The following is a 13472-nucleotide window of genomic DNA, read 5'->3' as shown; positions in this document are numbered from 1 at the left end:
TGCCTACGACCTTTGATTCTTGTCCCTAAGTTCCTATATCCCCACCAACCCCTGGTCAGAGGAATGAGCTTCATGTCTGGCTATGTGGGATTTAAATTAAAGAGGGAAAAAAAATGGTAAGTCGGTTTAGGCCAAAAAAAGAAAAAAAGAAAAAGAAAAAGAAAAAGAAAAAGAAAAAAAACATGCAAAATGTGAAATTCAAAGTACGTTGAGTACGATGTGATGAGCGTTCCCGTAGCTTGAAAGCTCACTCTACCTCCAGCCGCCCGCCCCACCTTGCCCAGGAAGGCCAAGCGGGTCCTGCACAGCCCCACTCCATGGAGGTGGCAGAGAGGCCACAGCGGTGGGGCTGCCCAAGGCCAGGCTACACGTCAGCGGCGGGGCCCAGGCGAGAAAACGTCCCTCCCTGCCAGGCCCAGGTCACAACTCAGCTGACATCGGGCCCACCCTGCCCCCTCGGGTGGGGGATCCAATCTGCCCCAGGTCCCCAGTATGAGTGGATGGGGATATTGGGGCTTGAGCCGCTGCTCTCCCCCAGTGAGGGGTCTGGTCTGCCTGCGGCCTGGTCAGCGCGGAGGCTGCCCCGAGGCTGAGAGTCGGAGCTGCCCTTCCCCTTAGCCCAGAAGTGTGAGGAAGCGTGAGAAACGTGCAGGTCACACTTGCCAGGCACTTATAGTGCTGCCTCGAGGCACCTGGCAACAGCCCCTGACCTGGGCTCTGGAGGAAAGGGAGGTTCTGAGGGGAGACTCTGAGCCGGCAAGTGAAGGAGCCAGGATGCAAGCTTAACGCGGCCTGTCCAGACACCTCTGCGTGTCTGTGCTGACAGGACAGGTGTGGGTGGGGGCCTATGACCCCCACACTGACCTGGTTCCTGATCTGCCGATGCATCAGGTCTTTCTTCACCTGGAGAGCCTCAAACGCGGCCTTCTGCATGGCGCTCTGCAACAGAGATCACGGCCTGCTCAGCAGGGGCTGGGCGGTCGCGTGCTCCCAGTGGGCCGGCTGAGCCAGCCGGAGAGGAGACAGGGGCAGCGGGCGTGGGAATGAGAAGTGCAAGGTCCTGCAGCGCTCCCCCTCCGAGGTGTGAGCGCATCGCCTCTGCCCTTTCAGCCCTTACCACGGGGTCCTCACAGCCTGGGGGGTGGACACCCGCCAGGGAAGGCGGGTGCTTCTCTAGATTTCGGTGTCTAGAAAATCACCGCCCAGAGGCCTCTCCCTGCCCCTCTCTTCCTGACTGTACTAAACACACTAAGCATCTTGGGTCTTACCCTCCATCTAGGACGGGGCTCCCTGTGGAGTTCTGAGGCTCTGCCCCGGGCTCACTGTACCCCGCCTGTACCCCTGTCTCACGCCCTGGGCCAGGGCTTACCTCCTGCAGGATCTGGCTGATGGCTTTGTTCTGATCCATCTGCTGCCATGACAGAATCTGCTGGAAACGCTCATCCATTTCAGCCATGCTGCCGGAAAGACGGCAAATTCATTCACTCTCTCAACATTTTCTGAGCACCTACTATGTGCCAGGCGCCTTGCAGGAGGTCAAGATAAACCATTTATTCATTCAGCAATAAATGGAGTGCCTGCTGGGGGCCATGTCCCAGGCTGGGTGTGGACATGGAGTCTGTCTGAATCCCATGGCTCTGGAAGGAAGGTGACAGAGTCTGTATCTCGAGAACTGGAAGAGGTAATCTCTGGGTTGTCCAATACCCCTCCAGCAGGACGTGACCTCCTAGGCACGCCACTCAGGTCTTGAGAAAGCCGTCCTTCCCTGGGCACCAACCGCTGCGCCCCGCACCCCAGCGTTTCTTGCCCTGGCAGTGGATCTGCTCTCCGCCCGCGAGAACAAATCTAGTGATTTTGGCACAAAAATCCAAACCCTGCAACCTTGCCTATGTCCCTACTTTGGTATAATCACGGTTTTGAGTTTGTTTCATAATAACAGCTGTTTTTATCGAACCCTATGTGGCAGACATTATGCTCATTTAGGCTCGTTAAGTCCCCCAGAAACTCCAGGAAGTAGGTGACTTTTCCCTAGTTTTCTGATAAGAAAATTGAGGCTCAGGGAGGGGAAGTAACTCGCCCAGGACTTCACAGTTACTGGCAGAAGAAGTGCCTGTGCTAGGCACAATGTCATATCGCCAGGAAAGGAGGGAGGAAGCCCCGCCCCTGAGGACACAGGGGAAGCTGGCAGCTGTGTCACCTGAATGGGAAGAAAAACACAAAGGCAGCCAGGGCTGCTGGCCTGTCCCTGTCTGGGGCTCCTGAGCACCAACTGGGCTTTTGTTACCTGGCTCTGCCAGACACCTGTGGCTCCTTCAACAGACAACCCACAGTGTTGCAGTGAACTTGGGGAGCCAGACTCAGAGTGGCCATCGGCATGCAGGCAACCCTGTCATGTCCCCTCCAGTGCACCCTGCTCCCAACCTGTGGAGACTCTCGGAGATGACAAGTGCACCGTGGTCAAGAGCACACCCCACTCTGCCACCCGCTAGCTGTGTTTCCTTGGGTGTGTCGCACAGTCTCTCAGTCTGAGTTGTGATTGTAAAATGGGGCTGAGAGTAATACATCCCTCAGAGGCTCACTAAGCTAACACGCATCACTTAGCCGAGAGCCTGGCACACAGGAAGTGCATGAGACGTGGTAGAGATTACGGGTGAACCTGGGAGATAGTGCAGGTTTGGTTCCGGGACCCCCTAATAAAGCGAATATTGCAAGTGAATCACACGAATTTTTTGGGTTTCCCCTTCATATAAAAATTGTGTTTACACTACACCATGGTCTATCGAATGTATAACAGTACTAAGTCTAAAAAGTGTACATACCTGATTTAAAAATACTTTATTGCTAAAAAATGCTAACCATCATTTGCGCCTGTTGGAAAAACGGCACCGATAGACTTGCTTGACACACAGTTGCCACAAACCTTTAATTTGTAAGAAACACAGTATCTGCAAAGTGTGATGAAGCTAAGCGCAATAAAATGAGGTACTGTCACTTTATCACAGCCCAAGATAGGATCGTGGGGTCCAGAGAGAAAAGTCATGATGACCAGTCACCATTTGCTCCTGACAGCATGGCCGAGGCTGGGGTGGCCGAGGGCAGGGGACTTCCTGGGCCCCGAGCCGGCTCCCCCAACTCCCTTCCTCAGGAAGCCTCTCCTTACCTTACCTGGAACAGGCCTGCTGGACCAAGTTCTGCCTCTGGGACTCGTAGGCCATCTGGATGAACCGGTTCTTGCAGCTCTCCGTCAGCATCTGCTGCATGGCGGCTGAGGAAACACGGGGGGCAGGGGCTGAGAGAGGGGCAGCCGCGTCTGGGGTGGCCTCACAGGTCTGACCCAGCTACTCGCCTGATAGTCACCCTGAAAAAAAAATCTTTTTTTTTTTTTTTAACTATAGAAGTCACTCAAGCTTGAAAGATTGACCCGTGATAAAATGCTGAACACTACGCACAAAACCTTCTATAATCTTGTCACCCAGAGAAATTACTACATTTTAATATGTATATTTTTCTAGTCAAATGTTAATGCATATTTATAAATTTAAAAAAATAAAAAAATTGAAAGTAGAGAATTGAATAGATATGCATCCACTCATGTTCATAGCAGCATTATTCACAGTGGCCAAAAGGTGAAAACAACCAAAGTGCCCACTGACAAATGAATGGATGAACAAAATGTGGTATATCCATACAACAGAATATTATTCAGCCTTAAAAGGGAAAGAAATTCAGCAATAAGCTACAACATGAATGAAACTTGAGAACATAAGTGAAAGAAGCCAGTCACAAATGACAAATGCTGTATGATTCCACTTATATGGGTCCCTAGAGCGGTTGAATTCATAGAGACAGAAAGTAGAATGGTGGGTGCCAGGGGATGGGGGAGTGGGAAATGAGTTTATTTAACGGGTACAGAGTTGCAGTTTTGCAAGATGAAAAGAGTTCTGGAGATGGGGGTGGGGGAGGTGGTGATGGTTACACAACAGTGTACTTGATGCCACAGTGGTTAAAAAAGTGGTTAAAATAGTAAATTTTATGTTACATAAATTTTATCACAATAAAAAATTAAACTGTTATCTAAACATACCACTTCTTACTTTTTATGAATGTGTCCCGGCTTAAGGGGTAACAATCAGTGCCCTCTATGGTTGACCAACAGGGACAGAGCTCTGCACCCTCCAGTCAGCCGAGCTCTGTTCCCAGGACCCCTCGCCACGCCCCCTGCTCCCCTTCCCGCCCCCCGAGACTCACAGGCAATCTCCCGTCTCCGCAGGTTCTCTGTCTCCTCCTGGGTTATGGACATCAGCTGTTCCATTCTTATTCTAGAAGAACAATCCATCCATTTATTCAGCAAACCTAACACTTCCAAGTGGAAATCCCGCCAGGTGAACCCCGCTTCCTTCAGGAAGTCCTCCTTGATGTGCCAACCCAGACAAGCTCGCCCTGCATCCTGCGCCTCTGCCAGGACCCTGCCTACCCTCAGCCTTGTAGTTACAGTTTCTTGCACGAAAAGATGAACATTTCCTTAGAAAAATGGGCAAAGGACGCAAACAGCTATTTCATTGATACTTAAATACAAGTGACTGATAAACGTGTGGGAAGATGCTTAATGTCATCGATAACTAAAAAAAGTAAAATCTTTTTTTCATTTATCGCATCAGTTGATATCAAGAAAACTGATAACCATTGATGATAGCAATGAAGGGGGTGAAATGGGCACTTTCACATACTGGTGAGAGGAGTGTAAACTGGCAAAATGTTTTTGGGAGGCAATTTGGCAATAACTCTCAGAAGTCCTCTGACTATGTCCTCCAAAAATATTCACGCAATGCATATAGGTGTGTTTAGAAGACAGTCACTGCAACAGTGTTTATAATTGTGAAAAACTAGAAACAACTAAATGTCCATGAACAGAGGGCTGATTAAATAAATGATGATATAATCATGTAATGGAATACTCTGTAGCTGTTACAAATAATAATGTTCTTGGCATGGAAATACATGCATGATATAATAAATGAAAATAAAGAGTAATTGCACGTACATAAGCGCATGCTCTGCTTATCTGCATTTTTAACCCCACACTAAACTGGAAATAACAGCTTGGAAAGACAACCCTGATTTCCGCAGGGTCTGACTTTGTTGGCAGAAGCACGTACCATGTGGCCACCCGCGCCTCCTGCCCAGGACCACAGGCTGCTCAAGGGAAGGCCGCATATGGGGTACTGTTTGGCCCAGGCCCTGGCCAGGCCCAGAATAGAAAGGGCACTTGGTTAGTATGTGTTGAGTAAATGATGCCGCCGGCCACCACTCAGCTGGGCCTTGACCACCCCAGGCTACTGCAGCGATGCTGCCGAAGTGGGCGGGATGATGGGCTACCCTGCCGCCTGGCGGGAGTGCCCCGTGGGTGGTCTTCTCTGGTGCTGAGGGGTCTAGAAGGCGGGGCACAAGGACAGCAGCAAAGTCCCTTCTGCTATTTTGGGATCCCAGAGAACCAGAGGGATCCCATTGATACCTCAGGAAGTGTGTGTGTCGGGGGTTTGTCCTTCCCAACTATCATCTTTTCTAATTACTGAACTGGTGCATCTCAATGCAGTAAGCTTAGAAAATACAGAAACCACAAAGGGAAAATCCAAATACCACGACCTCTAATCTCACCTCTCAAAATCATTCAGAGTAAACCATCGGGGGCGAGTCCTTTTGTTGTCTTCAAGAAATGACAGAGTGTCTTCAAGAAATGACAGACCGTAGGCCCCCCCTTGTCTACTTAGCAATATACTGTGTTTCCTTTAATAAGGAATATTCTCCTACAAGACACTGAATGGCTACAGATTATCTTTTTGTATATAATTTACACACAAAAAAATTTCCCCCAGAAATGCAGATGCTTTTCTAATTTCTTTTTTTATACTAGGAATATAGTTGGACATTATACATATGTTTTCATTCGCGCCTGAATTTTTCTCAGGGGTGTACATGTGTTTTAATAAACTTGCAGATAGTGATTCTTAATTCAGTATTCCCCAGTGAGGTGACTCTCCTTACAGCTTTAGGAAAACTTTGTGGCATGATCCTTGGGAATCACAGACAGTCTGTCCCCAGAGGAAGGGCCCGTGCTGAGAAAGTGCTGGAGCTGAACACTGACCTTTCATTCTCCAGCGACTTCAAAATCTCAGAACTCTTCTTTTGCCTGTGGAGAAATCCGTGAAAGGTCCCCGTGGTCGTCACCAGCAGGCCTGTTTCCAACAGCACTGCCGTCCCCTACCCGTGCTGGCTGCGTAGAGGGGGCTTAATGACTGCACTGGGGCCTCTTAGTCCCACCGAGGGGCTCTACGTCCTCCAGCCAGTTACTCAACTGCTCTAAGCCCCAGTGCCTCGTCCATGACGTGGAAACAATGATAATAATAAAAACCTCGTGGAATATTTGTGAAGAGTGAGTGAGAAAATATAAAGTGCATGGCACGTAAGAAGCGGCCGACAAAGGGCGGCCTTCCTGGATGCCCTCGGTGGTGACCGCACGCTGGGCTGCACACGCAGGCACCGTGTGACTGCTGGATGGCGCAGGGGCAAGCCAAAAGCAACAGGGGATGTGGCCAAAGCATTTCTGGTCTTTCCACAACGGACCGTGACTCGACTTTCTCCGGCTTCCTGAGAGCTCCATCTGGCCCCCTTTCTCCCAAGCCCTGTGGAGACCTGCTCCCTGCAGCTCCCACCCAGACGGGACTCGCTAAGCCACACCTCCCCACCAGTGAACGGCTGACCTCACGCCCAGATCAGAGTCTCCCCTTTTAAGCTGGTGCACACTGCAGCACCAGGACTGGATCTCAAGGTGGAAACCTTGGGCAGGAGTGGAGCCGGTGGTGGGAGGCAAACCCCCACCCTGGGGTCCGGGGGGATGGACGCCTGACCTCTGATTGTCCTGTAGGAGTTTCTGGATCCGGTTGGAGATGTTCTGCTCCGTCCGCTTCAGCTCCTCCTGCAGCCGCTGCCGGTCCTCTTCGAGGTGACGCTGGCGCTCGCTCAGGCCCTGCTCCAGCCGCGACTGCTCCTGCACAGGGCAGGCGGCGGCCCTGAGAAGCTGGGCCTCCCTCAGGTGCTGTAGGGCAGCGAGGGGCCCCGGACTGGTGCTAGGAGAGCGGCTTTCCTGTCCCCGTCCTGCCAGCCCTTTCTGTGTGACCTTGGGCCAGGGCCTCCCCTCGCTGGGCTCAGGGTACCCACTGCATGCGAGGAGGCTGAACTAGGTGATCTGTGAGGGCCCCCAGGTCCTGGCGGATGGACGTGAGATGGCTTACTCCCACCGCCTCCCCACATCAGAGGGACCTTGGCTGGCGTCAGGAGGCCCTGGCAGGGGTGCTGACCCCACCTGGCTGCTCACGAACCTCCTTGACTGTCTGAAGGATCTCGTCCTTCTGACTACTGCTCTGCTGAAGGAGCTGGGCATGCTCTCGCTGCCCGAGTTCTAGGCGCCGTTCAAACTCAAGTTTCTCCAGCATCTTCTGTTCCTGCAAGAATGTAGATCTCGGTGACTAATAGCATAGGCTCTGGGAACATTAGGACATGTTCACAACTCTGAACAGTGCAGGCTGCGGATCTTAAGGCTGAGCAACACCCCCAGGGCCTCCCTTGAAAAAAAAAGGCCGTCTGCTGGCAGAGGCTGGCAGTTTGGAGCCTGGGGGTTGGGCTCGACCTCTCAGAGCCTCGGTCTTCTCACCTGTCAAGTGGAGATACTCGACCCGCACCGAGGCGGTGGGAGGAGATGCCGAGGCCATGTACGTAAGAGAAAAGCATTGCTTTCCCCTTTAACTTAGAGGCAGGAAAGACTCATGTCCTCAAGTCTTTGATAACAGTTGAGATCTTTAATGAGAAGAAAAGTCACAGAGAACAAATGGCATTTTCTTACCTTCCTCTTCTCGTAGTCTGAGAACCTATTCTGGGGAGAAAAAGACAGTGGTCAGAGAAGGCAGGCAGCCTGACACCATTAAGACTCCCAGGCCCACTCCGCAGAACGGTGGTGGATTGGTGGGGGGTGAGGATGAGGGGGTGGGAGTTCGATAAAGAGTTGCAGATGGTTCTGGTGGACACCGGAGTTGAGAACCATGGGGCTGGGCACACTGTAGGGAGGTCTTCAACAGTCCTGGGGACGCAACACTGAGAAGGTGTGGAGCTCCGAAGAGGAGACCAAGAAATGGGGTATCTGCTTCCCGTGTATGCCTGCACAACACCCCTGCAGGACTCGGCGGTAGCCCACCAGAAGAGCCCTCAATGCACCAGGGAGTCTGCATAAATTCCTGCAGGACTGCTCCAAAGAGTGAAAACGCTAGAAATAAATGTCCACCAACAGGTGATTGATTAATAAGTCACGGTGCGTCCACACAGTGAAATGTCATACAACTGTCAAAGTAATGGGGCGAATGTGGGTGTAGCTACAGGAAAAGATGTCAGCCATCTTTCACCCCATGTGTAGTCTGATTCCACTCTTGTAAAAACAACATCGACAAAACTCTATACTGAGTTTTGTAGTTGCTGAGACGAAAGTCAGGAAGGAGGTTTGCTGACCAGTTCATGATGATTACCTCTAGGGCACAGGTCCCCAACCCCCGGGCTGCAGACCGGTACCAGTCTGTGGCCTGTTAGGAACAGGGCCGCACAGCAGGAGGTGAGCGGCGGGTGAGCGAGTGAAGCTTCATCTGTATCTGCAGCTGCTCCCCAGCGCCAGCATCACCCACTGCCTCAGCTCTACCTCCGATCGTCGGGTCCAGCGCCAGCATCACCGCCTCAGCTCCACCTCCGATCGTCGGGCGTTAGATTCCCATAGGAGCACTGGTCCCTGGTGCTGAAAAGGTTGGGGACCACTGCTCTAGGGGGTGGACTGCAGGGACAGGGGTGGCATCCACTTGCGGTGCATATTTCTATATGTTTAGATTTATAACAAGGAGCATGAATTATTTCTGTAGTTAAACAACACACACACATACACACACACATTTTTAGTGGCCTTTCAATTTAGTTCTCTAGCTCTGAGACCAGGACCAGTTTCTGTCTAAACTGTAGAAGCAGCATCCTATAAGAAAATAGGATTTTTCCTATCCTGAGGTAGGAGTAAGATTTTTAAAATTAATCTTTATAATAATCTTTATTATCTGCATAATCTTCAGATATTATACAGATGATATTTGAATATATTCTCCTGTGGAAAATTAAAACATGACATATGAAACTAAAGTACCCACTGATCACGCCCAGGCCTAATCCTGGTCCCCCGCGCCCCCCATGTAACTATCATTATCAGACCCAGGTCCATGCATCTACTTACATATAATTTATGCCTTTGGAAAAATATATATACAGGCATACATCGTTTCATTATGCTTATGTTTTCATCAACATCGAGGCAAGACCGTCCACCAGCAAAAAGGTTATGACTTGCTGAAGGTTCAGATGATTAACTTTTTTTAGCAATAACGTATTTTTAAATTAAGGTACATACATTGTTTTTTAGACATAATGCTATCGCACACTTAATAGATGACAGCGCAGTGTAAATAGAACTTTTATGTGCACTGGGAAACCAAAAAAGTCACGTGACTCGCTTTATCACAATACTGTACTGCGGTGGTTTGGAACTGAACCACACTCTCTCTGAGGTCTGCCTGTATCTGCCTGTGCACGTAACAGGGACCTGGGAGGGCCAGCCTGTTGCTGGCGCTGCCGACATGTGTGCCCGACCTCTTCACTAGACGGGGATCACGACAGGCGTCCTGTACAGCCAGTGGCATTGAGGCAGCAAGTATTTGCTGAGGGACAACCATGAACAATAGGGACGCGAGCCCCACTCCCATGAAGCTCCATCCAGCAGAGCAGACCGACATTAAAAACAATCAAAGCCCATGTAATTCTTCATTTAACGTAGAGCCGTGACAAGCGCTCCCAAGGAAGCATACAGGGTGCTCTGAGAACATGCAACAGACCTGACCTGGGCTGGTGTGTCGGGGAAGGCTTCTCGGAGGATGTGATGTTTAAACAGAACTGAAGGGTGGAACTGAGTTAGTGGGAGCAGGTGAGTGGGGAGAGTTCCAGACCGAGGGAACCCCGTATTGAAAGGCCCCAGGGAGTTAGAGAACAGGGAGGAGCCTGGAGCAACTGATGCTCGGTGAGCTAGCGAGCTGAGGCGGCCACAGGCCTTGTGAAAGCATACACGCACATCAGTCTGGATGGAGAAGAACTTCTAGTCTGATGGAGGAGTCCAGCAGCTGCAGCTCTGAACATCACCCACCAACGCCCAGGGCTTCCCGCACACACACCATCCATTCCGTGTGCCGGCAGGCAGGTGCACCTTACCTGCCACTCTACCTCCTCCCTGGAGAACCTGTCTGTGGGCCCATCGGGGCTGTCCTGGGAGGTCTCGGCTCCATCTTGCTCCAGGACTGGCAGGAGGTACTGAGAAGGGGGGTAGTATTCCAGCCCTGACTCTGCAAGAGATGACACAAGCTGACCAAGAGGAAGGACACAGGCCAGGTACCCAGAGCCACCAGTTCCTGCCTCCCTTGCCTTCCTCCTTTCTCCTTAGAATCTTGTCCCACCCCACCTCAGTCCACTGCTCCCCTGCCCTAGACAGGATCCTCGTGTTATTCATGTCCTAAGACCTGGGCCTGGGATACGGCCAGTGCTCAGTAAGCATCAGCTGAGTGAATAAATAGGAACACCACCTGCTTCTTTACCATCCAAGTGAGAATGAAGTGATACAAAAAAGCCTGAGATTAGTAGAGAAGGCTGGGTCCCAGCCTTACCCATAATTCCCATTGTGTGTGAGACCTTGGGCAAGATGCTAGCCTTCTCTGGCTCTGCACAGTTTCCTCCTGTATAACTTCAAAGGGTTCATGCACTCTACCCATTTTCTATTGGGTTGTTTGCCTTGTTCTTGCTGATTTGTAGGTGCTTTTTACATATTGTAGCTAATAACCTAGGTCTACAATATAAGTATCTGCTTCTGGGTGGTAAGTCATCTTTTCAGCTTTGATGATGGTATCCTTTTGAGGTAAAAAAGTTTTAGATTTTAATGTAAAGTTACCCCCCCACTTTTGCCCCCCAGGAAGGGAATAAATAGGCAAGTCATAAAAAACAGTAAAAATGGGCAGTAGGCATATGAAAAAATATTCAAATAATCGAGGAAATTACACAATAGGCTCTCTTGTTTATCCATCAGGTTAGAAAACTTTTAACGCTAACACCAAGTGTTAGACTGTGGAGGTGGACCAGGTCCTCTCAGATACTCAAGGAGTGTGAACGGTGTCACCTCTTCAGAAAGCCACACCGAGTGCTCTTCCCTTTCACCTCCCAACCCCACTGCTGCCTGCCCTGGAGGAACACTCACACTGTGCCAGACCTGTGGGTTACAGTGCTCATATCGGTGGCGAACTGGGAATAACCTCCAGGTCCACAGCAAGGGGATGGCTGCACGAGCAATGGCTGCACAAGCAACGGCTCCACCATGGGAAGTACTACATGGCAGTTAAAAATGAGGCTGATTCGTACAATGAGATAGGAAAAGGTCCAAGACCTACTTTGGAGTGAAAAGAGCAAGGCGTAGAATCACATAATATGATCGCTTTTGTGAGTTTTTTTTTCTTTTGTTTTTAAAAGAGCAAAACTAAAAAGTTCACATATATATCTGCTACCGCTTAAATAAATCGAAGGATTTCTTCTTAAGCTCTGTGGTAGAATCACCTGTTGCTCAAAGACTCGTTCAGTAGACACATGGCCTGGTGAGCTGTTATGGAGTGTGTAACTTTTTTTACTGCAGTATGACGTACATACAGAAAAGAGCACAAAGTCTTCACGTACAGCTTGATGAATGTTTATAAATGAACAAGCCTTGATAAGCAGGAATTAGTGCTGCTCAGAGCTCCTGTGCTGACCGATCCAAGTGCATGTTCCCGTGTCTGACTTCTCTCAGCTCACACGGGGTCTGAGAGGTTCACACAGGTTGCTGCTGTAGCAGCTGATGGTTCTTGATTGTCCATTCTACTGCTGATGGACATGGGGTTGTCTTCAGTCTGGGCTATTACAGATGGTGCTGTTATGGGCTTTTCTGTACTTGGCCTTTGTCATGTGTTTACAGGCATTTCTCTTGGGCATCTACCTAGGCACGGAACTGACAGGTCACAGGGTATTTGAATGTTCAGCTTGAGTAGATATTGACGATCATTTTCTGAAGAGTTTTCGATTTACACTCCCACCTGCAGTGTGTGGGAGCTCCTGTTGCTCCATGTCTTTGCTAATTCTTGGTATGGATGGATGAATTTTCGCCATTTTAGTGAAGGTGTTAGGGTTTAAGTATCTCTTTGTAGTTTTAATTTGCATATTCCTGTTGACTAAAAGGAAGTGGAGCACTTATGGGTCATCTGAATAGTCTCTTATATAAAATTCCGATTCCTGTCTCTTGACAATGCATTTTCCTTATGCCCTCTAGTTCTACCTTCCAGATATGAGTCCTTTGTTGGGTATGTATGCATTATGAGTATCATCTCCAACTTCACGACTTTCCTTTCCTTTCCCTAAATGGTGCCTTTTGAAGAAGTTTTTGATTTTAATGAAATCTAGTTTATCAATCTTTTATGGATAGTGTTGCCTCTCTCCTATTTAAGGAAGAGGTTAAAGCCCCCCCCACCCACCATGTGGATATCTAATTGCTCCAGAATCATTTATTGGAAAGACTCTTGCTTTCTCATCACTTTGCAATGGCACCTTTGTCGTAAAACAGATGGCCACACACGCATGAGTCTTACCTGTGGTCTGAAAGTTCCACAGGTGACGGGAGCCCTATGAAGAATGCCCAACCTGACAGGAGGTGACTGGGTACAGGCACACCTCATTGCATTGCACCCCACTTTATGGTGCTTCACAGAAGTTGCATTTTTTTTTTTTTTACAAATTGAAAGTAAGACCGTCCACCAGCAAAAAGATTACGACCGGCTTTACTGCAGCAGTCTGGAAGGGAACCCCAATACCTCCGAGGTATGCCTGTGTGCTGCTCTTCTTTCTGCTGCTTCACAGAAGTTTCATTTTTTTTTTTTTACAAATTGAAAGTAAGACCGTCCACCAGCAAAAAGATTACGACCGGCTTTACTGCAGCAGTCTGGAAGGGAACCCCAATACCTCCGAGGTATGCCTGTGTGCTGCTCTTCCCTCCTGGCACCCAGACCAGGGGCGGCCCTGGGGTTTAGCAACTTCGGCCACTTCTCCAAGTCCAATCCACTGTGGTCTCTCTCCTGGGTGACCCCAGTGACCTCTTAACTGGCTGCCCCCCTACTCTTGCTTCCTCCAATCCCTTCTCCTTCCTACATCTGGAGTGCTCTTTGTAAAAAGGAAGTGTGATCAATTTCTTCTCCTATATGACGGGGCCTGGGGGCACCTCCTTCTGCCAGGAACATCCTTTCTTTCTTGTCTAAGTGCTAATCATCACTCAGGTTTCCGCT

At 49.7% G+C, this 13472-nt stretch overlaps 1 protein-coding gene across 7 annotated transcripts in view; it reads right to left on the bottom strand.

Annotated features, from left to right (window-relative positions):
* The window catches only part of LRSAM1 (leucine rich repeat and sterile alpha motif containing 1), a 37433-nt gene that overhangs the window by 11658 nt on the left and 12303 nt on the right, over positions 1–13472 (bottom strand). For all 7 annotated transcript variants that reach the window (XM_025051106.1, XM_025051109.1, XM_025051110.1 and 4 more), the window contains 9 exons: positions 10336–10466; positions 7898–7927; positions 7377–7499; positions 6906–7045; positions 6143–6187; positions 4249–4319; positions 3166–3265; positions 1370–1457; positions 865–939 (listed from right to left, as the gene is read on the bottom strand). In XM_025051106.1, coding sequence (XP_024906874.1) covers positions 865–939; positions 1370–1457; positions 3166–3265; positions 4249–4319; positions 6143–6187; positions 6906–7045; positions 7377–7499; positions 7898–7927; positions 10336–10466 — 803 coding nt within the window. The remainder of the gene's footprint in view (positions 1–864; positions 940–1369; positions 1458–3165; positions 3266–4248; positions 4320–6142; positions 6188–6905; positions 7046–7376; positions 7500–7897; positions 7928–10335; positions 10467–13472) is intronic.

This window comes from Pteropus alecto, unplaced genomic scaffold (genome assembly GCF_000325575.1).
Source record: "Pteropus alecto unplaced genomic scaffold, ASM32557v1 scaffold67, whole genome shotgun sequence".
Classification (NCBI taxonomy): Eukaryota; Metazoa; Chordata; class Mammalia; order Chiroptera; family Pteropodidae; genus Pteropus; species Pteropus alecto.
Note: the sequence above shows the minus strand (reverse complement) of the source record. Positions and strands in the feature narration are given on the sequence as shown.